We start from the raw sequence: 27,092 nt of genomic DNA, 5'->3' as shown, positions 1-27,092 counted from the left end.
CTAAGGAAGCTAGACCTTATCCCAGGGGAAATGCGGACCCAGGCAAGGTGTTAAGTAGGAGAGAGACATGACCAGAGGTGCATTTTGGAGAGATGTGCAGGGGTGCGTGGCTGACTCGGTGATCGTGGGGTTGTGGGTTCAAGCCCCACACTGGTTATAGAGATTCCTTAAAAATAAACCTTAAAAAAAAAAAAAAAAGATTTGCAGTGTGGAGAGTAAGGGGAGACAGAGAGGAGAGGGAACAGCGAGGACGTGCTGCCGTGATGCCGGGAGAGGATGAGGGCCAGCAAGCGCCGTGGGGGGAACGGGTCAGATCGTTAAAAATGCTGTTTTAACAGAAGGGAATGCATGTTCGTTCCCTCTTATTACGTGCACATGCCGAATTGTTGGATTTTCCGCCCAGAACTGCACGGGAGGAACTCGAGATCGTGGACTTCCACGGGGTCCCTCCGCAGCCCCCGCCCAGAGTCTGCGGGGGGACCGGGCCCGCGGGGAGGGCGGGCTGCGCCTGCGCAGTTGGCGGAGCACAGGGAGGCCGCGGCGGGCGCCCCACCCGGGCCCAGGGGCAGCAGATGGAGCATCTCTCAGAGCGCCGGCGAGCTTAGCGAAGCCCGGGAGAGGACGGCGGCCGGGGGCAGCCTCGTGGCCTCCTTGCCCCTTTCCGTCGGGAGCCGTACGCTCACCCCCAGGGCGACCGCGACCCCCGCGCCGACCCAGCGCCCGCGCGCCTCCCGCGTGCGGCCCCGGCGGCCAGGCTCTGATTGGTGGAGGCCCGGGCCCCGCCCCCTCGCCAGCCAGCAGCGCGGCTGATTGGCGGAGCCGCCGCGGAGTCCCGCCCCCTTCCTGCAAGGCGGGCGGGTCCGGGAGCCGGTCCGGGAGCCCCGCCGCTGGGGCCTGCGGGGCGGCGCGGCGGAGCGGGACTCGGAAGCTGCGCCTCCCGGAGCATTGTGGGCCGCGGCCGGGGCGGGCCCGGGCTCCCGGCGGCCGCGCGCGGCGCGCACCGGGCGAGGAGGGGCGAGGCCGGGGCGGGAGGGACCCGGGGCCGCGCGGGGCGGGGGCTCGTGGGCGCGGGCGCCGCCGCATCCTGGAGCTCCGGCCTCCGTGCGCCCCGCGGGAACGGCTCCGGGCTCTCCTCTCTGCATTGCCCCTCCAGGGCCCCTCGAAGCTGACAAAAAGGATGCGTCCGGGGGAAGCTTCCTCCGCCTCCCCGAACCCGGCCCGCCTCCGGCCCTCAGGCAAAGCCGAAGAACCCCTTTCTGAGCCACGCGCCCGCGTTCGTGAGACGGGGATGGAGGACTGAGACCTTTGTACTGATGGCAAGAGGCAGAGGCACTTCGTTTACCAGGTGCCCGTTGCGCCGTCTCCCTCCCACGACCACGCTTCGTGCCAAGGAAATTTTACAGCTTTGCCTGAGGGCAGGTATGAGGGCTTCTCCAGGCAAACCCCGGCCCGGATTCTCTCAGCTGAACCTCTAGGGACAAATCGCCCTGGTCCCATCATTCCATCAACTGTTTGCCGAGTGCCTGCTGTGTGCCAATCCCGCCTTTCATGCCAGAGACGCAGATGAACCCAATGGACTTCTTTCCATGAAGTTGGTTAGAGGGAGAACCGAGGAGCTGTCGGTACAGGGTGGAAGGGCACAGTGCCCGAGGAAAGGAACAGGTGAACCCCTTGAGGTTCTCGGGTGGGAAAGGGGGTCAGAAGTCTTAGAAGAGGCCACAGGGGCCTATCAGCTGGAGGGGGCATGCCAAGTGAAATGGATGGGGGAAGGCCGCTTGACCCTGTTCACTGGGCCCACTGGGGGGAGGGGGTGCTGGTAGGAGGGGTCAGGTATGGGGTACGGGTTGTGTAGTGTTGTTAAAATAGGGGTTCTAGCATGGCTTGCTGGGAGATTTCAGGCCTCTCCGCGCCTGTCAAATGCAGATAGAGCAGACCACACATTCAAGATAATGCATATCAAGGCCTGAGCACGAAGGTTGGCACTTAACTTCATTTTTGAATACCAGTTATCATGTGAAATAGAAATGCCTCGAGTGCCAGGATATTTTGATTTTCTCTGAATAAGGGGGACCATACAGATTTTTAAGCAATAAGGGTCTCCCATCCAAGTACTAAGCAGGCCGGACCCTGCTTAGCTTTTGGAGATCAGATGAGGTCAGGTGCATTCAGGGTGGTGTGGCCCTGGACTAAGCAGCAGAGGGTGCTGATCAGAAGTGCTTGGAAGCTCAAGTCACAAAACCCAGAGTCACTGTAGCAGGTGCTCCTCTCCCATCCAAATCTCCCTACCCTTAAAGCACAAGCATTTCAAAACCGTGTTTCTAAAAACCAGCCATTTATATCTGTTTAGGTAAGTTACAGAAGGAGTAAGGTGGTGTATTTACAAGTTGGTTTGTCCAGATATACTATAACTTAGTGTCTGTATTTAATATTGACAACCAAAAATATATATAAATATCTTCTATCTATACACAGCAGGGCAGGAGTGTCCATGTCTTCTTGAGCAGTGAATTCTCAGCCTCCCATGGCCCTCCTCTCATGGTGATCGTCTGGCCCTCAGTGCAAAGGAGACTAGAAGCTGGTAGCCCAATCTGGCCCTTCCCCTTTCCTCCCTGCACTCCAGTGCTCTCAACTGGTCTCAGGCAAGGCAAAATTACTTTGAGTGGTTGGGCAGGAAGAGATGGATAAGGGCGAACCCTAATGGAGCCTAACCCTCAGGGTAGGAAGATCCAGGCCTCAGAAGAGAGTGGCCACAGCTACCTCTTGGGGTAGAAGCAGCATAGTTCATAGTTCGATTAGTGTGTCCTTGGTCATAGGTCCAGCCCTACAGATTAGCGTGGTGAAGAAGGCAAGTGTCTAGGCAGGACTTGGTCCCCACCTTCAGGTACTGAGCCATTCGGGGTGAAGTCTGGGGTGTAGATACAGGGGACTCTGGCTGATAAAAAAATAATAACAAAATCAGTAATAAAAAATTATAAAACTTGTTGCTTGTCTGCATAGATCTGAGCAACAGTCTTGTTTTTGTTAAAATCCTGGAGCCATAGAAGTCCTGAATACTCTTCTGGACATCATTGTTGGCTGAACAAAGGAGCCCCAGGCCCAGCTCTGCTGAAATCTGTCAGTTTGGAAATCGCATCCAGCTGCCTGTGCTCCGAGAGATCCTTGGAGCTGCTGGGAGCAGGCCAGGCTGGTGGTGTGGGGCGCCTCACACTTGGGAATCGGCCCCCAGGGGGTGGAAGAGCTCCTCGGGTGTCTTGTCACTTTGACTGGCTCCCCCCTGCCGGAAACCGGAAGCAATCTCATCAAAGGTCCGGCCTTTGGTCTCAGGAACTTTGAAGTAGGTGAAGATGAAGAACAGAACCAGGAGCACGGTGAAGATGATGAAGACGTACGGACCACACAGTTGCTGAAAGACACACATACACTTGGTTGGAGTACTGACCCTACAGCCTGGCTGTAGAACGTTGGCCTGTAGGACTTGGGGCCTTTGATCTGAAAAAGGGAACAGCTACCCACAACCCAGGAATGCTAGGATGACTCAATGAGCCTGCCTGCACCTGGCCTGTAATGGGCTCCTGGGAGCAGGGTCCCCCTGCAGAACAGAAGGGAGACCATTCAAAGCTAAGGAAAGAACCCTGGAATTGTGGTCAGCATTTTTAGCTGTGGTCTGGGCTCCTGAACCTCAGTTTCCTCCTCCACAGGACTCTAATGAGAAGAGCTAGGAGAGCACTTTGCACAACAGTGCGGGGTCCTGCGTGGAAGAACCGTAAGCATGGAGACTGGGGGTTCTCACCTCTACATACTGGAAGCACATGCCCACAATGAAATTTGAGGTCCAGTTGGAGAAGCCAGCAACAGCAATGGCAGCTGGGCGAGGACCCTGGCTGAAGAGTTCAGCCACAATGAACCATGGGATGGGGCCAGGGCCCACTTCAAAGAAGGCCACAAAGCCAAAGATGGCCACGATGCTGAGATACGACATCCAGGGCAGTTGTTCCTGTTGAGGACAAGAGAGGGGTGGAAAGTTAGATTAGGCTGTGATAGATGCACCAAGGAACAGGGCTGAGAGCTCTGGGCTGGGAGCAGGAGGCCTGGGGCTGATCCTGATCGGCCACGTGACTCAGGTACCCTCCACTGGGTCCTGCTTTCCTCACCTGAACGAAGCTCTAAGTCCTGTAGGACTAAGTGTGAGCTCGAGCATTCCCTCTGGGAATGGTAACCTGCTGTGCATGTGGAAGGTGCTAAGGTCCCTGCGGTCCCCGGCTCTGGATGCAGAGCTGTCTGCCTGAAGCCGAATCATGTGGAAGAGCTTTGCTGGGGGCAGGTGTTAAAAATGACCATACTGTTGGCTTCCTTGACCAGAGGATGGAAAAATGAGCGTTCGTGCCTGGAAAGTGGGTGGCACACGGTTCCCACAGAGGTTAGAGCCACAGGCTTGAGGTCGGCTCCTGGCTCTGTCCTCTATCTGCTGCGTTCCTAACCTCACTGGGCCTACGTTTCCTCACTTGCATAATGGGATACTAACTGGACTACACGGGGCAGTGGTGGGTGCCGAGAGATGGCATGCTTCCATGACTTGGGGAAGTGGGTCCTACTTTCTAGGGCTGTTCGGAAGATGAACGAAGGCCCGGGAGGAAGACCCTGAAAGGCTTTCCCGGCAGAGCAATTCCTGGGGAGAGGGACTTGGGTCCTGGGCCAGAGGTGCTGTGGTGAGAAAGCACCCACCGGGGAGGAGCCCGTGGGAGACCAGAGGGGAGTGGGTGGAAGGGGATGGCCTCGGGGGCTGGAAGGTGAGCCCTGAGCCCGGAGAGGGGAGGAGGAGAGGGCAGCCCCCCCCCCCCCCCACCCCGGGCTCTGGATGCCACCAGCCGCGCTGGGGCAGACACAGTCAGTGTGGGACCGGGAACTCTCGTGGGCGCCCCCCAGCCCCGCTGCCCGCCCCCGTCCGGCGCCGTAACCCACCAGCAGCGCCAGCGCAATGGTCATGAGCACGGCACAGCCCGCCATGCCAGCCAGGCCTATGAGGTGCAGGGTCCGCCGGCCGGCGCGTTCCACCACGAACAGCTGTGGGCAGAGACCGTGTTGGTGACCCCGCCGCACCCAGAGGCTCGCCCCAGGTGTTGGCAAAGCCACACGGCGCTGCAGACACCCAGGAAGACGGTACTGCCTCCCCCCGGGGCTCGGCCGAGGGACCACGTGGGACCCGAGGGGCAAAGAGCTGGCTCCAAGCAGCAGGACGGGGTGACGGCGGGGCCCACCCAGAGCCGGACAGGGCGCATCCCGGCTGCCACTCCGGGTGAGCCGCTGCGCTTCCGTGAGCGTCAGCGCCCCACGCGGTTTCACTGAGTAAGGAGCGTGACCCGAGGATGAGAGGAGCCGGCACTTAGGAGAAACCCGACACCCGCCTGGCTCACAGCACACGCTGCCACTGGGTCCACTGGGTCGCGAGGCCCTGGGCCCCCTGCGCCGCAGCGGACCGGAGGTGGGGCCCGGGCAGACTCACCGACACCACGGTGAAGGCCGTGTTCACGATGCCGGAGCCGATGGTGGCATACACGGGCTGCTGCACCCCCGCCTTCTCGAAGATGCTCGTGGAGTAATAGAAGACCTAGGGCACGGAGAGGCTGTTGGGGCTCGGCCAGGGCCGCGGCCCTTGTCCTGCCTCTGTCCCCACAGGACACGGGGTGGGTCACAGACACAGGGCCCGCCGCACCGGGCCAGGGATGGCTGTCCTCGGGCAGGGCTGGTCTGTCTCGGCCAGGACCTGGGCCGCGGGGCCGGAAGGGGCGGCTGAGGGGCACTCACAGCATTGATGCCCGACAGCTGCTGGGACAGCTGCAGCACCACGGCGATGAGGATGGGCTGGCGGTAGGCGGGCGAGCGGAACAGCTCCAGGATGGTGACCTTCTTCTCCCGCATCATCTGCCGACTCTCCTCCTTCATCTCCTGCAGGTCGCGGGTCACGTCCGCCGTCCCGCGCAGCTTCTTCAGCACTGGGGGGACCGGAGGGAAGGTGGGGGTGGCTCAGAGCCAGAAGGAGGCCGGGGCCGGGGATGGGGAGGAGGGCAGGGCCCTGCCCGTACCACTCTTGGCCCGGTTCTCCTCATTGCGGTTGATGAGCAGGAAGCGGGGGCTCTCGGGGCACAAGGGCAGCAGGACGCACTGCAGCAGGGCTGGGATGAAGATGACGCTCAGCAGCAAGGGCCACAGGTCCTCGTTGCCCATGATGGAGTCCAGGCCGAACACCTGGGGGAAGCAGGGGTGTGGGAGGTGGCCCGAGCACCCCTGCCCTGGCCCCCGCCGCTGGCTCCCCCTCTGGCCTCCGCCTGCTGTGCCGTGGGCTGCTGCTTTAGAGCAAGCACCCAACTGTTGGGGCGCTGCCGGGAAGCTTCGCTTCTCTGTGCCTTGGGTCCCTCATCTGCCACCCGGGGAAAGCACCAGCGGGAGGACAAGTGGCACGGCTACAGATGTGGCAGCAGTCACAGGGCATGGGAGCTCTGGGGATGGGGGGGGACAGCCTCCTGGAGAGAACGCAGTGTCCAGGTCAAGGCATCGAGGCTGGAGGCAGGAGAGCCTGGCATGTGAGGCACCTGTGGGCTCCCCTGGGGCTGGATCCCAGGGAAAGGACAAGACACAGGGATGAGGCGGTGGGACGAGAGGGGTCAAGTCATCTGGACTTGGCTCTTCCACCAGGGAGGCCCCAGGGGCACTGAGCGGCACAGTGCTCTCCGGGACCCGGGCCTCCTAGCGTGTGTGCCATGAGGCTGCCCCTCGCTGGGCTGTGGAGGGCTGGGTGAGAATTCTAGTCAGGGCATCATCTGGACACAGACACGAGAGCCACTGAAGCGGTGGGGTGCGGGCAGTGCCGAGCAAAGAGACCCCACCCCAGCTCACCTGGGCAATGAGGATGCCAACAACGATGCCCAGCTGGTGCAGGGTGCCCAGGGCCCCGCGAAGGGCCGTAGGGGACACCTCCCCCACGTACATGGGCACGAAGCCTGTGGTCAAGCCACAGTACACACCAATGATGAAGCGGCCCAGGATCAGCATCTCAAAGGACTTGGCCAGTTTCGAGAAGCCCATGAGCACAGAGGACACGAAGGCCAGCAGGTTCATCATCAGCATGGAGTTCCGCCTGGGGGTGGGGGTCACAGGTCAGGTGGGTGCCTGGATCTCCCCAGATTCCCAGGGGCTAGGTCACAGGCAACACCCCGAACGGGCAGGGAAGTCTCTCCCCCCTCCCTGGCCAGGGCCAGGACCCCTTCTGCTCACCGGCCAAAGCGGTTCACAAAAAGGCCCACAGAGAAGGAGCCGATCATGCCTCCTACAGAGAAGATGGCTACGGAGAGGGACCACAGCGTGGTGAGCGTGGTGGGGGAGATGCTCTCCTGATAGCGGTGGATCCATGTCTGGTTGTAGAACTCCTCAATCACCTACAGGGGGAGAAGCAGCCCGCTGAGCGAGGTGTCGGGCCCCCCACTCACTGCATGTCCTTGAGCCAAGCCCCTGCCTGTTGTGGGCCTCAGTTTCCCCAGGTGAGAAACCAGGGGCTGGGCTCCATCTCGAGGAGTGGTGCGGGCTGTCATGCTTCCCCAGGTGTGGCTCCCGGGGCCCTGTGGTGTCACATGTCCCACAGAACTTGCTGGGGAGGCCAGCAAATGGCCAACGGTGGACGGTCAGGCCCAGGGCAGGAAGATGTTCAGGAGAAAGTGCTTCCCCCCACTTGGCCCCTTTCTCTTCAAGATGCCTGAGGCCCTAGGCTCCTGCCACCTGGGCACTCTCCCCAACCCCCCCTGCTGGGGAGGAAATACAGCTGGCCAGCTGGCTCCAGATGCTTGGGGACAAAGGGAAAGGCAGGCTCGCTGACTTCACCCTCACCCTCGGCCCGGTGTGACCACCTTGCGCTCCAGCCGGGCTCCCCAGCCTCTCCTAACTGCTCCCTGAGCGCCAGGCCCAGCTGCTCGTGGGGGTTCACCCTGAAGGACCCATGGCCTCCTCCCCCCTGCCAGGTGCCCAGCTGGGAGGGATGGGGAAGGCTAAGGACAAGGAAGCAGTTCCAGGAACTGGAAGCACCTGCCCCAGGCGCCTGCCCACCAGCCCTGCCCCACACAAGGGGGGCTGGGCCTGATCCACCGGTTCTGCCCGAGAACACTCACCCTACTCTCAGGCGACACCGACACACACCCAGGGCCACAGGACTGGACTGACCCACCCAGCTGCCCGCAGCGCTGGGCATGGGCCCAACATGCCCAGAAACAGCTTCCTGTGTACACGCACCGTCATACACATACTCGTGCTCAGTCTGAATGCTCTGGCTCCCGCCGGTCACAAACCTGACTGGCCCTCTTCCCTTCAACCACTGACAGCTCCACCTCGGCTCCTTGTGCCCCCAGCCCACCGCCAGCACCCCTTACATGACCTCCTCCACTGCTTCTGGAACCCCCAATCGTCCCAAGCTCCAGGGGTCTGACGGAAGGCGGTGGGTAGCCACAATTGCCAAGGGGGAAACCGAGGCCCTCAGTCCCAGAAATGCTCACGGTTGTGATGGGTCCTTGGCCTCTGTTTCCTGCCCTGCTGCCACGGTCTATCCCAGGTCTGCAGACACCCGACAGGAGGCCAGGCTCCAGGGGTTAGGATGGGTTGACATGGGTGTGGGGAGGGGAGGGAGGTGGCCCTAATGATCTACTTATGGGTCCCGAGAAGCCAGACAGCGCAGGGGTGAGGAACCTAGACAACTCTGCCACTGCGACTGAGGGCAAATCATGTCATCTGGGACGGCGACAGTAGCAGTATGCATGTCATAGTGCTGTAAGGGATTAATGAGACAGAGAGTGCTTGCACAGTGCCCAGCATCGTCACCGAGTCAAGGGACGGTTCTGGAACCAACCCAAGGGCAGTGCAGACCACTGACCAAGCCCTACCAACCCTGCAGCCCCTAATTAAAAATCAAGGCTTGGGCCAGAGATCAGCCCCCATGTCCCCACCTGCCCCCATCTCTACCCCAGCTCTAGGGCTCGTTTCCACACTATCCATGGTTACTTGGCCCAGAGCGCCCAACCGGCCACCTTACCATGCTGAAACCTTTTGAGATCCAGCTCAAAGGGTCCCAGAAGTCTGAGGGCAGGGAGCCTACTGGATTCACACGGGGGCCTATCCTGATGAGTGGATGGAAGGGTCAATGAGGAGAGGGCCTTACTTAGGCTCTCCTCCTGGGAGCCCCTGCTTCCGCTGGGGGCAGAAAGGCAGATTTTAACAAAACAAAACAAAGTGCTTCTGTTCTTCAAGGGATAGAACCAACCTCAGAGAAGGACTGGTTGGGAGAAGTAATGCTCCATTTATCAGGATCTGCAGAGAACAAGCTGTCCTGGACAAGGGGACGGTCCAGATAAATGACACTCGCCCCACTGAGGACCCATCATCGGGGTGGAAATCTCTCTCCCTTCTGCCGATCTCACTCTGCTGCCCTTGGGGCTCTCTACAGGGGCAGGGAGAGGTATTTGTCCCAGATAGTCTTTAATTTTTGCCTCCTGTAGTTCTCAGGGTCTCCCTGTGCGCCCCCGTGGTTCAGATGCTATCTCAAGAGAACTCTCCACATATCATTCTGATTTTTGCCAAGTCGTCTGCTAATGGAATTGCCTGAACTGCGTGCAAAGAGTCAACAAGTGCTGAGTAAGGCCTTACTACCTAAGTGAGCTACAACATGTGAGGCTGAGCTTTCAGGTCTTTAACCCTCTTCTTGAGGCTGGCTGGAGATGTTGAGGCAGCCAACAAGAGGACCACATTCCCGGGGGCTCTCCAGCCCCGGTTAAGGGTGCGCTGGTGGTAACAAGTCAGAAGGACCAAGCCTTGTCCAGAGCTAGCTCAGGGGCTCATGAGCAACCCTGCTACTCAGACCACTTTATGGGGGTGGGTGAGGGTAGGGAGCCAGCCCCTTTTGCCTTCCCTGTGGCCTCAGGCTCGTCCTTTCCACCCCGCAGCAGCCCTTCCTGGCCAGGCTGAGGCTGTGCTGGGGCTTCCTGCCTTTTGATCTGACACCTGACATTTCTGGGAAGAAGCTAGGCTTGGTTTTCCATTTCTGCTGCTGGTGTGGGAACATTGTGTCCTCTCGCTGCCGGGGGTCTATGCCCCACATGGGGCTGAGCTGGCCCTTGGCCCGGGAAAGGCGGCAAGTCCCTGAACAATCAGAAGAATCCTCCATGGGGAGGAGTTCTGGGGTCACCTTCCACCACTGGCTGACCTCCCCATCCATCCCAGCCGCAGCTGAGTGCCCTTACCTGAAAAAGAGCCTATTCCCTCAAAAGGAGCCCACAGACCCAGTCCCACCACAGGGTCACCGGCAGCCTCCATGAGCCTGGCTTGTGCTCCCGAAAGCTCGCTCCTCACCTGCTCCTCACAAGCCTGGGAGACACGCTCGCTCCTGCCGCCACCCCCACGCAGTCAATCACCAGGTCCCGCCAATTCTCCCTCTGGATCTGTCCTAGTCTCTACCCACGCAACACCTGCCCTAGGCCTCACCTGGATTCTGCCCCTGACGCCTCCCATCTGCTTCCCAGGACTCAATTACTCCCCATCAGGGCACCAAAGGCCTGCACGCACAGGCGCCAGGCTTGGCCATCCACCTGCCATCTCTGCTCCCTACCCCCCATCTCCCCAGCAATGATGGCAATTTTTAATTCACTAATATCTGGACCAACCAAAAAACACAGGGGCTCAAGGACTTTTTTGGGAACAAATATTAGTTTAAAAATGCACTAGGCCACATCAAAGATTTCTACTGGGGACACATAAGGAGAGGCCATCCCAACCCTGCCTATGACAGTCTCAGAAAAATTAGGGGGTAGATCCTTCTATGGCCTTAAAACCAGACAGGTCTGCCCAAGCATCCTACCCCTGCCAGCTCACAAAGGCAATCCTCAAACAGCAGCCAGGGTGCAAGCTGCCCAGTCTCCCCTCGTTAACCCCAGATGCCCACTTGGAGACCCCGTGGGGGGTGGCATGGCGAAGTGAGCTGCTCTGGGCAGCTGAGGCCCTTGCACAGGCGCTCCCAGTGAACAGCTCCTCCTCAGCCTGGGGCTCTCCTGGGGGTGGCAAGCTTGCATCACATCTGACTCCCTGGGAATCCCCTCACTTCCTGCCCCGTAACTGTAGAAGGACCACATGCATGCGTGTCTGCAGAGGAAGTTCGGACTTCCTCTGTGTCTGGGCAGTGTCTGCAGTCAGCCCTGGGCATGAGCCAGAGTCCGCGGCCCGCACATGGAATAAGCTGTTCCGCACGCTACCCCTGTTCTCTCCAGCAGAGAAGTGCCATCTTCAGGGGAGCACGAGGCACAGACAAGGGTCCCCATTTTTTTTTTAGTTTTTTTTTAAATTAATTAATTAATTTATTTATGATAGTCACAGAAGAGAGAGAGAGAGAGGCAGAGACACAGGCAGAGGGAGAAGCAGGCTCCATGCACCGGGAGCCCAACGTGGGATTCGATCCTGGGTCTCCAGGATTGCGCCCTGGGCCAAAGGCAGGCGCTAAACCTCTGTGCCACCCAGGGATCCCAAGGGTCCCCATTTTTAAAGTGCCCAGAGACAAATTATCCTGAGGGATTCACAGTGCCAGAAAGAACCTCAAGAACTAGGGGCCCACCTCCAGGAGTGTGTCCTCAGACCCTGCCTGGCACAGAAACCCCAGCAGCCTACAGAGCCCCAGGGCGCAGACTTCAGCTCAGGGAAGAAAACCCTTCTAGGTTTGAGGATGAGATTGCCCACCTCACAGGTAGTGAGTTCCCTGTCAGCAGGAAGCATACAAGCCAAAGTTTAGAGCAGAGATTGCCAAGCATTGTATGTAAAAGGCTAGACAGACGGGCAGCCCGGGTGGCTCAGCGGTTTAGAGCTGCCTTCGGCCCAGGGTGTGATCCTGGAGACCCGGGATCGAGTCCCGCGTCGGGCTCCCTGCATGGAGCCTGCTTCTCCCTCTGCCTGTGTCTCTGCCTCTCTGTGTCTCTCATGAATAAATAAATAAAATCTTTTTTAAAAAATTGAATTGTTTATAAATAAATAAATAAAGGGCTAGATGGAAAGCATCAGGTAGGGTCTGCTAACTACGTACGGCCACAGGTGCAGACTTTTCTCCACCTGTCCCCCCAACCCTTTATTTTTTTTTAATTTTTTAAAATTTTTATTTATTTATGATAGTCACACACAGAGAGAGAGAGAGAGAGAGGCAGAGACACAGGCAGAGGGAGAAGCAGGCTCCATGCACCGGGAGCCCGACGTGGGATTTGATCCCGGGTCTCCAGGATCGCGCCCTGAGCCAAAGGCAGGCGCTAAACCGCTGCGCCACCCAGGGATCCCCCCTCAACCCTTTAAAAATGTAAAAACCATTCTTAGCGCATGGGCTGTACAAAAACAGCTGCTGGCTGGATTTGGCCTCCCTGCCAAATTCTTGATCTAGAATTCTAGATTACTGCCAAGAGAAGGGGTATGCTTTGGAACCTCTGGCTGGTCGCAACATCCTTCCCCGTAGATTCCCCTCTCCACCCCACAGTCTTCTAGATCATCCTGTGAGCCGGAGAGTTAGAGCTCGCTCTCCAGCCCCTGCGCTCTCATCTAGGATGTTACTGGGGGGTGAGAGGGTTAGAGCCACCTCAGCTCTGAGCCCCAGTTAGGAAGAGGAAAGGGCCAGCATGCCCAGCTGGGTGCCTCAGCCTGGCCCTGGCTTCCTAGGCCCTGTGTTCCCCTCCCCCGCAGCTAGCCTCCCTCAGTCCAGAGTTTCTGTCTCCACAGCAACCCTCGGTCACACCCCAGGGTCAGCTGGGAGTCGAGAGCAGATGCTACAGGTGGGGCTGGACAGATAGCCCCACCTGCTAGGTCCCCTGGGGCCCCTCTCTGGGGCCTGGAAGAGGCCCAGGCAGCGGGCTGGAGCCAGGAGCTGGGCCCCGACCCCACAGCAGAGGTTCTGACCACCCACACTGCTGCTCTGGAAGGGCCCCGACACGGCCTCTCTCTAAACCCAGGCCAGGCCTTCGCTCTGGCCTCCTCCCTGGTCCCTGACCTCCAGAGCCTCCCCTGCCGGCAGACGGATCTTCGAGTCCCTGTGTGGTCCCCTCACAGCCTTTCCTGGCTCCCCACTGCCCTCCTCGCACTCCCACCGACCCCCCCCCCCCCCCCCGTACCACCCAGGCACCCCACACCTCCGCTTGGGCTGCTTCTCTGCCTTCTCCCCGACGAGCTGGCTGTTCCTCACCTTGCAGAGAGCACACCCATACCCCTCTGAACCCACCCTCCCCCTTCTCTCCTGCAGTGGTGCTCAACCCGGGGCCATCTGGCCCTGCAGGGGACACCAGGCTGTGTGGGGGGATGTTTTTGCTGGTCACACTGGCGGGAATGCTGCTGAACATCCTACCACGTGGGACAGCCTCCCACAACACCAAAGAACTATCTGGCCCCAAACGTCAATGTGGAGAAAACCCCCACTCTGTGGGCCAGGTACCTTCTCCCTCCCTGTTTTCTGCTCCTGCAGGGCCTATCCACACCCCGTCCATGCTTCCATCCATGTTGGACAGCTTATTTCAAAGGAACATGTGCTCCCTCGGGACTAAATTTCAACATTGGGGGCGTCTGATTCATCTGTGTCACTGGGTCCCAGCACAGGGCTGGGGGTAGAAAACCATGAATCTGAGGGGCTGAAGCGATGATATAGCTGTGACAAGCTGTGATGGTGTAAGAGATTGTGCAACTGTGTGTGGGAAACCGTTGAGAGGTCTGTACATGACTGAGCTTGACTTGGCCTGGAAGTCAGAGCAAGAGCGACCAGCTGGGTAGCAGTTGTAGGTGTGTGAAAGGTGTTTGGGGACCCATCCGGCCCTAGTATAAAACCTCCATTCCTGCTATGGTGGTCCAGACTCCCTGGACTCACATCCCAGACCTGCTGCTTACCAGCTGTGTGTCCTTGCTTTACTTGTTTAACCTCTCTGTGCCCCACTTCCTTAAAAAACAGGGATTATAGTGCCTCCCTAATGAGGTTAGTAAAAAAGAAACAACTGAATTGATTTCTGAAGCACTGAGAACAAGGCCTGGCTCACACAGTAAGCTCTAAGGATTTGTATTAGTGGAAGTGAGGGAACGGGAGAGGGGAGGGACCCAGAACTTTCTGGATCTTGACAGAGATAAGGAAAGGGAGAGACTGCCTGGAGCCCAGAGCCTGGAGGACCTGGAGGACGGAGCCACCCTAATGGGCAGAGAGCGCTGTGATGGGAGGTCTTGCCTCTAGTCCTTTGACTTACAGGCTGGGTCACCCAGGGCAGATCTCGTCTGCTCTCCAGGCCAAGTTCCTTCTTTGTCAAACAAGGAGGGCTGAGCCAGTGCACCATCAGGCCCCTTCCAGCCCCAGCCCCGGTTTCTGAGGATGCCTTATTCTGAGACATGCCTGACACTGTCCCTTGGCCAGGATCTCATGGTTTCTAAATGGCCTTTAGTCATCTCTGTCGGCAACTCAGCCATTTGAGGAAGGGAGAGGCAGTTCTCTCCACCCAGTATGGTGGTCAGGATGCTCTGTGGCTGGGCTTCCCTCCTCCCCAGGAGACAGGAGGCCTGGCAAGGGCGTCACAGGGATGTGGTCATCACTCCAGGGGGAGGCCTGGAGGCCACCTGGAGCTCAACCTCTCACTTTCCAGGTAACCTCACCAGCCTGAGCTTCCTCTTGAGAAGGCAAGATAACCCAGCCCCACCCACCGTGTGGGGCTGCCGTGAGGACGGAATTTATGGGAAGGTGCTTTGTAAACATTTAAGATAATGTTATGATTAATTAACCACTTCCAGGAGGAAGCCCTTTGGGGCTTGTTTTATGGAGGAGCCCCAGCCTCTGGCATCCTCCCCATTGGTGCCGCACAGGCTCCTTCAGGGAGCAGGCTGGGAGCAGGCCGACTGGAGCAGCCCAGGGCCCCTCTTAGGCCCCCAGGGGCAGTCGGGCAACGCTCCCTGCCACCACACGGCAGCACGGTGGTCCCCACTGCCTGGGCCACCTGCCTCTCCTCTCCTGATGGGCGAGTCCCCTTCAGGGGCTACCCGGCTGCCAACTCCTCCTTGAAGGGCCATGTCCCGCCCCCCAGGCCCGTGGCAGCCTGCCGTCCTCTGGGCTCTGGAGGCACCCGGAAACCCTGCATTAATTAACTGCACTCTGGCTCTTCCGGTGGTGGTGGTGGGGGGGGTCCCCGCCCCCTCGAGTCTTCGGAGGCTGGAGGTTAGGGCCGGGCCGGGTGGGGCCCAGCTCAGACCGTGTGTCACCCTCTACCCCTCCTGACTGTCTGGGACAGAGCCTGGCGCAGCCCTTGTCCTTGTCGAGTGAAAGTGTCAGCAGGCCTGAGTCACCGAGGGCGGCCCCGGCAGGCCCTGCTGCCGCCTCCTACTATTGCATCACCTGATCCCCTCTCACAGGTTAGGTTTATCAGGTCCTCGAATCCACTCCGCTTGCTCCAGTGGGCAGGGCTGGGGCAGGGCTGGGGCCGGGCGTGCGGTGCGAGAGTGCAAGGTGCAGGTGTCAACACGGGGAGTGTGCGCTACGGGCTCTGCCGGCGGGCTCCCGACCTGAGCCCGGGACAGCTGCCCCCAAATGCACCCGTAGACGTGGGGCCCTCAGTGACACCCCCCCACCCCTGTCCTCCTAAGCTGTTCCCCCTCCGCTGGCCTCCAATGGCCTCTGATTAGGGCCAGAGGCCCCAGGATGCAGGAACCTCCCGGTGCATTTGTCTACATCGGCAACTTAAGAAGTTTCTCAGTGGCTCCCAGCCAAATGCAGCCCCCCACCCTCACCCCGTGCCTCTGCTCCCCCAGCCCCTGCCTCCTGGGACCCCTCTCCATCTCCCCCCCACTCCCCCGCAGATTCCTTACAGCACATTTAAAACACAAAATCACATATGAAAAAGCATCCCGGGTGTACCACCCCTCCCACCACCACCCTCTTTTCTTCTCCACCAAGGCTCTTGGAAGGGTCGTCCCGGCTCTTTCCCATCCCCCCCTCCATCCTCCAGGGGCTGCAAGGAGGTTTCTACCCACGTGGCTCCTCCCACTCAAACTTTGGTCACCAACGGGGCACCATCCGGTGTCTGGCATTGGGCAACACGGGGCTGACTTGTCCAGGTCACCTTCTGGGAAACTTGAGAGCACTCCTCACCCTACTGCTTGACTCTTCTCCTTTTATCCCAGTCTCTCTAGGACACCCCCCTCTCCTGCTATTTGGTACCAGTGACCAACTCCCGGTTTCCCCCCAGCTGACTCAGCTGACCACCCACCCAAGAAACAAGGCCCCATGTCCAGGTGTTCCCTGCAATCTCCAACTGTGGCCCATCAGTTCTGGAGTGTCCCAACTGCGCCTGTCAGCTCCTCCTATACCTGCTCCCCCTCCAGGCCCCGCACCACCCAGGCCAGAAACCTAGAAGCCACATTTAAACCCCACTCTCGGCCTCACACTAAACTCATGACCAAATCCTGCCCACTCTTCCTGCTTGGTGTTTGTTTTCCCATCCCGATTCCAAAGCAGCTTTCTCACTATTTCCCTATCTCTCATTCCCCATCCTCAGATCCCTCCCACTGCCCAGATGCCCAGGTCCTTTCCCTAAAATGCAAATCTGATTATATCTGTCCTCTTCAATGAGTCCCTATTGTCCTCGGTCTGAAGTCCATCCTCCCAGCTGGGCCCACCCAGTGCCCACGCGCCTGTCCTCACGGGGCCTTGCCGCGCCAGTGGCTGGTATTTTGTAGATGAAATCTACCCAACAAGTCCCTTTGTAAGTCAGCCTTGGGTTTACCTTGTTGGCGGCCCCAGACCTCTTCCTCCTCCCGCCCATCCTACCCTGGACACACCAGTCTCTCTCCTCTGCCTACCCAACTCCGTTCTGTTTCTGGAAAACACTTCTACCCAGATCTTGGAGTCCTCATTCTGTCATTAACTCACTAGGCGATCACAGTTGAGACCTCACTTAATCCAGGAGCTCTTGACTTTGGCCACACTCTAGAATTGACTGGGGCGTGTTAAACATCCGATGCCCAAACAGCATCCCAGATCAAACACATCAGACTCGGGAGCATCCAGGGGGGTGCACTCAAGCGCAGAACCCAACTTCCCTCTCAGGCCGTGCAGAATTTCCATCTGTATGATTCCCAAAAGGAGCCAGCTCCGAGGCACACACCTTGGCAGGAGCTGTTCAAAATACTCAGCTAAAGCAGGGCTTGGGGCTGTTCCCAGTGCGGGCGCCATCTCACACAAGTCTGGAAAAGTCCCGTCACCTCCGCTGCAGCTGAGCATGACTCAGCAGGCCAGGCCTTCCTGGTGACCTGCTCCCGGGCATCAGGCGTGGCCCCCCACAGCCACCCTCCGCCTGTTTGGAGGAGGACCAGCTCTGAATCCTGACACTGCCCAGTTCCCCTGGACAGGCTGTCGGTTCTCGGGGGCCAGCCCCACTCACCTTCTGGCCTCACCCTCTGGACAACAGAACTGTCAACTGTCCTCCTGACAGTCTGGTCAGGAGGACAACCCTCCTGACCAGACTGTCCACTCTCCTTTCGTCCTCCCCAAGAAGGTACAGATTCTCAAACTGATAAGCAGCTGGTCAGGAAGACAGCCTGAGGTTGTACAGTCTGACTTCTGAATCCACCCTTCACTAGTTATGTGACCTTGAACCCGTTGGTTATTTCATCTGCCCAGGGCCTCAGTCTCTGGGTCCATAAAATGGAACTCACCACCCAACCTCATAGACATATGTGAAAGGCAGGTATAGGGAAGGGACTCCTTATGGTATCCTTCCCTGCCCTTTGACCTCCTTTCCTCTCCTCTCCTCTCCTCCCTAAAGCAGGTGGGCTGAGCTGGGGGTGATCACGGGGGTCCCTCCCACCCTCGAGGGAACAAGTGGGAGGTGCCATGGGGAGAAGGAAGTGAGTACAGATCCCTACTACCTGTGTTTCCCCACGGTGAGACGCCACTTGTACTTGGGCCTGGCACAGGGTCTCTGGGGAAAGGAGGCTGTTTCCAAGTGGAACGGGATGCCGTACAAGGGGGGATGCTGCTTATGGATGGGTGTGAGCACAGGCTTGGGGACCTCCCCGCTGGGAGGGCTCCAATGCAGCCTGGGGTTGGATACCAGCTTCGTCCCTGCCTAGCTGGGTGATGCCGGGCAGGTCTCCTTTCTCTGGCCACTCTCCCGACCTGCGGGATGGGAACAGTGGCTGTTGCCTGCCCGCCCGCCTACCTTGGAGAACATTGTGAGTAGCAAGTGAGGTAAGCCCCACGAAGCCCTCTGTAACCCTTGAGGGTCACATAAATGAAGCATCACCATAGCAAGCATAGCTTTGATGATTACAAATGTCTCTGTTGGGGTGGAGGTTGGTCAAGAGGACTTCGAAAGACCCCACCATTTTGCAGGCCCAACATTCCGAGGCTAAAACCAAGAGTTTTTGACCTGTTCAGAGCCAGAAAATTGGCTGGTGGGAACAGATGGTGAATTGATGTAAATGACGGACACCCAAGAGGCAGGGTGAGCATGTGGGGTGTGCAGCGCACAGCAGAGTAAGCTGGTGTTGACAAGCCAAGGAGGGCACAGCACTCACCTTCTGGGGGGCATTGATGACTCCAGTGTTGTAGCCAAACTGCAGGGAGCCGAGTACTGCCCCTCCCACAGCCAGCATGAGGCGGCCTGTCAGCTTCTGCAGAGGAAAAACACCACACTGTTACAGGTATGTCTGGGCGCAGGTGGCAAGGCAGGGCATGGGCTGGCAGGTTCCCTCGGTCAGATATCTTGCCTGACTCCTGGCACCATACCAGTCCTTTTCCCAGGAAACTCGGCCACTTCCTGACCTCAGATGCCCCACACCAGCCCCAGTGACTTCTAGACACTGGGCTGGCCGGACTCATTCCTGGGAAGAGAGGGGAATTAGGGTCTTCTCTAGAATTCTCTGCAGCCAGGTCTTGACCCTCTGTGGAGTCTCATTCCTCTGGTGGAGCTATGCCCAGGGTCCAGGTGGCTCCAGACTCTGTTTGGGAGGCCCAGGAATCAACTCCCCTATGCTGGGGGTGGGGGGGTGGGGAGGGACGATAAATTATGGAGGAGCAGCATAGGTAGGGGGGAGCACCCTGGATTTGGATTGGAAAGTGCTGGCTTCTGATTCCAGCCAACCTGCTACTAGTTCTGTGAATTCCAGCAGGCTACCCTTCCTCAATCCTGCTTGGATCCCCATTGGAGATGTGGTCTTGCCCTCTCCTCCCTCCATTCACAGGGCAGGAAACTGAGTCCTGAGAGGAGACAAGCCCCAGATTACTCAGGGCTCTGCAAAAAGCCAGGCTGGAGCTCAGGGCTCCTGGGTCCCCAACTCGTGCCTCTTGTGGCAACCATCCACAGACCATGAGCTTCCCAGGGTTATTTGGACACAGATGACATAACAGGCAGGAATGCGCTTTGGAAAAGTACATGACACCGGGCAAGTAAGAGTGCTGGGCCAACGTGCTACGATGGGCAAAGGGCTGGGGAAGAAGAAAGGTGGTGGCGCTCTGGCCCCTGGAAGCCTGGGACAAGAAGATCGCAGGCAGGGAAGAGGCCGGCAGGTAGGAGAGCCCTGTGTGAGTAGGGTGCCTTGCTGGAGAAAGGGAGAGGACTTTTCTGCCTTTCAACATGAAGAAGCCAAGAGATGTGACATGAGGTCCCTAACTGATTGTGAGAGAATCAAACTGGGGAGGCAGAGAGGGGGTGAGCGCCAAAGCAGGACTGGTGCTCACCATTGATCGTGTGCGCCACACCGGGCTGGGTGCTAGAGGGGACGGTCAGGAGCACCAAGCCACAGGCTTTGGCCTCAGTTTCCCCACAGAACCCAGAAGCAGCCCTGACTTCAAGATCCTCATAGATAGCACCGCGTTTATGGCGAATCAGACAGGTTCCTAGTACCGTCTTTTCATTTTCTAGAAGCTGTCAGGCCAATGATTGTGAAAGCCAAGGTTCTCCCATCAGAGACTGAGAAAGAGGAAGAGGCTCCGGCTAGCCTGAGTGCACGAGCAGAGTCTGTTCTTCACCAGGTGTGTGCTGGGACGGTCTCTCCCCACCGGGCCACCTGGCCCCTTCCTGGCCCAACTGCGGACATTCATCCTAGGCCAGGGCTTTCCTCGTGGTGGGCTGCACTCCCTTTGGTTCCCATCCTTCCCATCTCCCTTCTCTTAGCTCTCCAGGCAGCCTCCAGACCCAGGCTGTCGGCCCTGTGTGGGTGGGGAGCACGGGACAGATGTCCTCTGTGGGCCCCAGCCCAGCAAACTCACAGGGTGACCACTGAGATGAAGGGAGAGGCTGTCACAAGGCGCAGAGGGTCAAGGGAGGAGGGCTGAAGAGTGGCATTGAAGGCCCCCAAGGTGAGGCACACGTCTTCGCTCCCACGGGGTTGTCCAAAGTGTGGGATCAGTGGAGAGCCAGACAGATTTCTCTAGTTCACATTAGAATAAATATAAATAGGATTTCATAAAGTGTGGCATGGCTTTATGATAGGATACAGAAAAAAGAAAGCTCTTTACCTATTGATTTGGGACACTTCCCAAGATACATTAAGTAAAAAGCTAGCTTCACAGTAGGGTGCATTGCCTGCTTAAAAAAAAAAAAAAGGAAGAAGAAGAAAAGGCTGAGGGTGGGGGGTGAGGCCGACCATACCTATCTACCTGCTTAAAATGACGCCCAAGAAGGGTAACGTGGCCCCTTGGGGGATCTGGATGGCAGAAGCTGGATGAAGAGACTTTACTTTTACACCCTTCCGCATGTTTTTGAATTTTGAACCATGTGAGTGGGTCGTGTACTCAAAACATTTTCTTTATGAGCCCCTTGGTTTCATATTACTTAGAACAAAGCATTTAGATAAAAATATAAGTGAAAAGTAATACAGATGACGCGTGGATCTCTAAGAGCCATGCCGGTGGCACAGGAACTGTTTCCAGTGTGGCTCTGATGTTCCCGGGGTGTCTGGGCCTCCGAAGTTGCTCTCGGGGCTCCGCTGAGCAGCTGCGGCCTCTGGCAGTGGGGGCTCCCGGAAGCCAAGGACAGACCCTTGGGCTGGTGCAGGTCAAGGTCACACTGTGCTTTAGAAAACCCGCCTACCCACGCCCTGGTTACATCCAGAGCCACCTGGGCGAAGCAGGCCTGCATCCTGACCCTTCATCAGGATGGGGTGGGGGCCTCCCCCGTGGTCGGAGTTCCAACACCAAGGTGGGAGAAGGTGTGGTGGGAGCCCTGGAGGGAGAGACTTCTAATTTTGCCTGAGGACAATCAAAGATAGGTTTCCAGGAGGTGACATTGGACTTGGGGCGTGAAGGACGTGCAGAGAGTCGGCCAAGTGGGGAAGCAGTGGCAAGACTGCATTCCAGGTAGACAGAACAGTACGTGCAGGGGAAGGAAGAGGGGCCTGACTCCGCTGGCTCAAACAGGGAGCGTTCAGTGTGGCTGGGTGTCAGGGCAGGGGGGGAGCCCACCGCAGCCCCTGGGCAGGCACGCCCCCCACCACACCCAGCTTGATGTGGGAAGAAAGCCGGAGAGAACCGCTGCCCTTCACTTGGGAGCTGGGATACCTGGAGGTCTCTGGGCTCAGTTTTCTGATGTAGGAAATGGGGGATCAGAATTCCTTCTCCCTAAAGACTTGCTGTCAAGACATGATAGAGCCTGGCAGGGTTCCCCTGACAAGATGAATCAGGGAAGGATGGGAAGCCACTCTCCCCAGGGCCACCTCAGCGCATCTGCCCCCACCAGCTCTCTGCCTGCAACTGAAGGGCCCTGATGAAATCCATTCATTTCACAGGTTTCCTTCGGGGCCAAGCTGATGGACTACTTGGTGGCGACCTAGAGAAGGGGAACAATTGTGGAGTCTGGAATCTGTGACTCCCAGGATGCCGCCCCGGTCACCCATCTGTGACCACCCTAGGGCTGAGGCTACCTTCTAGAACATCCTACCCTCTTCCGGGGTTTTCTTGTGGTGTCCTCTGCAGTCTCCAGCTCGGGCTTCTAGCAGTTGAGAATACCCACCTGCTGTTCACCCACCAGTTGGGGAATTCCCGCCAAGAGTGGGACCTGGGTCCTACCCAGCCCTGCGGCCAGAGTGCCCAGGGTAGGGGGCATAGTACAGAACATTTGTAAAACAAACCACTTCTGGATTTCGCTTTCAGGCAAAACAGGCTCCATGTGTATCCATTTTGCCAGAGCCGTGCTCATCCTAAGAGATTTTACCTTGGCCATTTATCGAACCCCTGGTGGGTACTAGAACATCATCTCTGAAGGCAGACACAGGCTAACAGGAACTCCCAACTCCTGGGTGAAATGAGGCAGACCCAAGTTCAAATCCTGACTCTCTTAGGAGTGCCACAGAGCTGAGTTCAGCAAACGTCCAGGCTCAGGGTGTGGCACAGAGGAGGACGTCACACCCCCACCCCCATCAGCCCTATCCCAAGGCGAGGGGCCTCCCCTTCCCGGGAAGCCACTGATGAGGTGTCAGCCTCAGGACCTCTCCTCCCACACACCGGGATGCCAGATGGCACCGGCCGTGTCACATAACTTGCTAAGCACTGTGGCCTTTTGACCCATGCCCATGTGCCCTTCCCAGCACAGTGCTCCAGCCCTGGGCTTGGCCTACAGTAGGCCCTTGGTCAATATTGGCAGAAGGAGGGCATGTGGCTACTGCCATTCAGAGGCAGGGCATTCCTTGCTAGAGGAAGGCCCAGGTGTTGGCACAATCCAGATGTTGCTCCCATCCTATCCGCTTCCCACAGCTTCCCTCATGGTTTCCTGATGTGCACAGAGGCACACGACATGGCCTTCCTAACTGCCTGGTCCCCAGTTCTAAGGAGGACAGGAGGGGGTGAGGCAGGGGAGTAGAATCCATAACAGCTCTCTTTTCATTTCTTTTGTGTACGTTTTTCTTAGGATCTCATTGGAACAAAATTCTGGACAAAGAAAAGAAAAGAAAAGAAGCCTAAGGAATTGCAGAATTGCTGTAACAGTCTCGTGTGACAGATGGGGACCTCAGGTCAGAGGGCAAACTCCCAGAATAGTCAGCAAACAAAAGCCAGGGCTGGAACTTGAGTCCTTTCGATTGCTTGACTGACAGTTTACCCTCCGACCTCTTCCATCCTGCCAAGTCTTTTCAAAAAGAAGAGTGATGGGTTACCCCTCCAAAGCCTAACCTTTAGGTGACCTCAGGCACTGGCTTCTCTGGAGGCCATCTCCTCAGAGCTCTCCCCATGATGTCAGGACTTCTGCATGGCTGAGCCTCCCCTGCACCCCACGGTGGCCCTGGGGGCAGAAGGTACTCATCAATCTTAAAAGCAGAGAGGAGAGGAGGGAGCTGCTGCATTTATCAGTACCTGCAGCACCAGTGAGGCACCAGGCACCATGCCAGGGTCTGCTTCCACATCTTGGTTTAACCACCATGAACAGGTGCTGGGGGAGACACTGCTCCCACTTCACAGACGAGAAAACGGGAGGCTGGAGAGGAAAAGGTGGATAACCAGAAGGTCCTTGGCTTCTGTGACGCTTCCGGTAGGAGGTCTCTGACACCAAGTCCTATGCCCTTCCTGCCCGTCCTCCCCCTTGCTTTTGGGCACTGGCCCCTGAAGGAAACAAGGCTTCTACCCTGTGCTTTCTATGTAGGTCAAATTCTATCCTAGCAACCTTTGGGGCCTTGCCCTGTCCGAGCCAGGATAGCCCAGGCCAAAGCTCAGAAACCTCTGGTCACTTGGGTGGATTTTGCTCTAAGCCTCAGTTGGCAAACTATGGCCTGTTGGCCAAATCCAGCCTGCCAGCTAAGAATGGGTTAACATGTTTAAGTGGCTGGAAAAAGGGGGAAAAAAAAAAGACTAATATTTTGTGTGATGTGAAAAGGATATTAAACTCTTTCAGTGACCACTAATAACATATTATTGGAACACAGTCACACTCACTGATTTATATATTGTTTATAGCTGCTTTTGTGCTACAATGGCACAGGGACTGCATGGGCCACGGAGCAGAAAAGGTTTGTCAGCTTCTACTTGAAGCCGTAGGTCCTTGGAACTGCTATGTGCAAACCTAGCACAAGAACCGCACAGGATTTTCCGAGCCTTCCACGTCATACCAGAGCATCTTCTCTAAGTAACCAAAAAGGTGTTTGTCCTAAAACGGGATGTTAGGGGATCCCTGGGTGGCTCAGTGGTTTAGCGCCTGCCTTCAGCCCAGGGTGTGATCCTGAAGTCCCAGGATCAACATCCTGGCTCCCTGCATGGAGCCTGCTCCTCCCTCTACCTGTGTCTCTGCCTCTCTGTGTGTGTCTCTTACGAATAAATAAAATCTTAAAAAACAAAAAACAAAAAAAACAGGATGTTAAAAGCAACAAAGTGGTTCCCTGGGGGACTGTGTGCATGGGCCTTGGGCAGGTCCCGACATCTGAAAAGGTGGACACCCCTGATAGGTACCCATCCCAATGGTGAGATGGGCACCAAATCGACCTGATGAGTTAATTTGGTCAGAACATGGGAATATGCAGAGGTCCCTGTTGGTGGACAAGTCCCAGCTCCCCTCACTTGTGTGACCTTCAAAAAGCCCAATCCCTCCAGACTTCTTTTTCTCCACAAGAGAAGTTTCCTAATAATACATTACTAAGGAAAAAAAAAAAAAAAAAAAACATTACTAAGGAAAGATAATACCTGAATGCTTGTTCCCTACACTATTCTAGTCAACGAGCATTCGGCAATAAACCAAACCAAACCCTGCCTTCATGAAACTTGATATTTTAGTTGGGGGTGGGAAGACAGAAAATAAAAACCTAAAAGACATCAGGTGGCGAGTGGTATGAAGAAAGAAAGTGCTGTATCTTAATCACAGTGGGACATGCCTGTAACGGAATATTATGCAGCTGTTGGAAAGAATGCAGCACATCTGTATGTCTCCGATATGAAGCGAGTGCCAGGGTAGATTGCTAAGGGGAAAAGCAAGGTGAAAAACAATGTGTAGGATGTACATTTTGTGTAAGGAAGGAGGAGAAAATGAACTTGTATAATGGCACTTGGCTTGTATGTGCAGAGTAGATACAACTGTAAACACTGACCTGTCACCCACCTAGGGGTGGGTGAACAGGATAGGGTGTGTGGGGCACAAAGAACCATGTAGAAAGCGCGATCCAGTTATAGGCACCCACATTCACCTGCCCAAAAAGAGGTCTGTTCAGGAGAAATGCCAAACCATTACAACTGGGAGAAGACGTTTACTCTTACTTGGTATGCTTCTCTATAGTTGACTCTATCACTTCCAAACATCTACGACCTGACCAGAGAGATAAGATTATCACCCCCACGGCAGTGGAAACAAGCTTCAACAGGATGTGTGGCTTCCCTGAGGTCAAATGGTAGAGCTGTTTCTGAGGCCTGAGGCCGGCTCTGGGCTAGGCAACCTGGGGGACACATCCTGTCCAGCAGAGGCCTCGGTGGCCAAAGCTTCCATAAGCTGGCTCTGGCAAGAGGTCTCTCCCCTTCCGGGATGCCAAGGCCCCTGGGAGGCCAAAGCCAGCAAAGGGTTGGTGCTGAGGTCTTAGAGAGGGTGAACTCTGCCCTCGGGGATCCCTGGGTGGCTCAGTGGTTTGGCCCCTGCCTTTGGCCCAGGGCGTGATCCTGGAGTCCTGAGATTGAGTCCCACGTCAGGCTCCTGGCATGGAGCCTGCTTCTTCTCCCTCTGCCCGTGTCTCTGCCTGTGTGTGTGTGTCTCATAAATAAATAAAATCTTAAAAACACACACACACACACACACACACACACACAAAACTCTGCCCTTGTTCTACCCTGAGTACAGGACGAGGAGCCCTGCTCAGTTAACTACAAAATCCCAACGTTTATGCATTGGCTACTGCCTCCCTGGCTTGGTGGCTGGGGACAGAGCTTCAGCCTCACTGCACCCCTCCCACGGAGGGAGGTAACAATCAGAGGTTTGTTTTGGAGGCCAGGCTTGACCTGCCAGCCTGGTCACAGCCTCTCTGGGCCCAGGAGGCCAATGAGGAGCAGCACTCTCAGCCTCCACCATCCTGGGGCTGTCCGTTACCGAACTGAGTGGCTTTGTGACCTGCGTGCCCAGGAGCGGGGCAGGAGAAGGGTGAGGCTGCAGGTCCCAACCCAATGCTGTACACTTCCCCCTTTGTTCCGGGCTTCCCCGGCTCTGCCAACTCTGGGGGAGGGGGAACTGGATGCCTGTACCCTCAGAGCCAGAGGAGAGCTCTAGGCCCTGCCACCCCGTGACCAGCAGGCGCTGGGTATAGCTGAGCTCCCTGAAGTCACAAGCTGATTACGGGGGATTTGGGACTGACCCAGCAGCGGGGCAAGTAGGCTTGGGTCCCCGAATGGCTCAGCATGGGACAAGGATCGTAATGGAGATGTTTACACTGCCTGTGCACCCAAACCAGCCATAGAAAGGGTCTTCCCACATAAATAGCCACCACTTTGAGTTGGGGAACTTGGCCGGTCTCACCATACCTTGCCACGGGGGAGCAGGCGTCCAGCTCTACAGCTCTGAGGAAAGCCACTTGCCCAAGGTCATGTTTTGTTTCCATTCACAAAGGATTTCAGTTGTCAAGTTATGTCTAATCCAACCTTTAAATTCCTACTGCACCCAGGAGCTTGGAAAGTCCTAGAGTGCAGGAATTCCTGCTCATTTGGGGTGAGTGGAGGGTGGCACACTGGACAAGGATTTGGAAAACAGTGTCTTTTTAAAACACTCTGGAACACCTCAAATTCTTTGTAACAGCCTTATCTTGGACAAGTTTCTTTCCTTCGTGGGCCTCAGTTGCTCCATCTGTCCAATGGAAGGCTAGGCCATGCACTAGAAAGTCTTTTCCTGGGGATCCCTGGGTGGCGGAGCGGTTTGGCGCCTGCCTTTGGCCCAGGGCGCGATCCTGGAGACCCGGGATCGAATCCCACATCGGGCTCCCGGTGCATGGAGCCTGCTTCTCCCTCTGCCTGTGTCTCTGCGCCTCTCTCTCTCTCTCTGTGACTATCATAAATAAATAAAAATTAAAAAAAAAAAAAAAAAGAAAGTCTTTTCCTGCTCCCACTTTCCTTTACCCTCTTATGTCATCCTAGAAAG

The 27,092-nt window shown here is 57.0% G+C and overlaps 1 protein-coding gene and 1 long non-coding RNA gene across 4 annotated transcripts in view; one reads left to right on the top strand and one right to left on the bottom strand.

Moving 5' to 3' along the window:
- Positions 1-2,315: 2,315 nt before the first annotated feature.
- Positions 2,316-27,092, bottom strand: part of SLC2A1 (solute carrier family 2 member 1) — a 29,355-nt gene continuing 4,578 nt past the window's right edge. For both annotated transcript variants that reach the window (XM_072771601.1, XM_072771600.1), the window contains exons 2-10: positions 18,586-18,681; positions 7,270-7,430; positions 6,892-7,132; positions 6,081-6,243; positions 5,803-5,990; positions 5,501-5,605; positions 4,960-5,061; positions 3,791-3,994; positions 2,316-3,403 (exon numbers count right to left, since the gene is read on the bottom strand). In XM_072771601.1, the coding sequence (XP_072627702.1) occupies positions 3,203-3,403; positions 3,791-3,994; positions 4,960-5,061; positions 5,501-5,605; positions 5,803-5,990; positions 6,081-6,243; positions 6,892-7,132; positions 7,270-7,430; positions 18,586-18,663 (1,443 nt within the window). In that variant the 5' untranslated portion in view covers positions 18,664-18,681 and the 3' untranslated portion in view covers positions 2,316-3,202. The remainder of the gene's footprint in view (positions 3,404-3,790; positions 3,995-4,959; positions 5,062-5,500; positions 5,606-5,802; positions 5,991-6,080; positions 6,244-6,891; positions 7,133-7,269; positions 7,431-18,585; positions 18,682-27,092) is intronic.
- LOC140602309 (uncharacterized) lies at positions 19,123-24,340 on the top strand. Of its 2 annotated transcripts, XR_012005261.1 has the most exons (4): positions 19,123-19,576; positions 19,932-20,041; positions 21,796-22,243; positions 22,914-24,340. It is a non-coding gene; the product is annotated as an uncharacterized lncRNA (long non-coding RNA). The 2 variants fall into 2 exon arrangements; XR_012005262.1 differs by lacking the exon at positions 21,796-22,243.

Source organism: Canis lupus, chromosome 13 (assembly GCF_048164855.1).
Source record: "Canis lupus baileyi chromosome 13, mCanLup2.hap1, whole genome shotgun sequence".
Taxonomy (NCBI): domain Eukaryota; kingdom Metazoa; phylum Chordata; class Mammalia; order Carnivora; family Canidae; genus Canis; species Canis lupus.
This window is presented reverse-complemented; position numbering and strand designations above follow the sequence as displayed.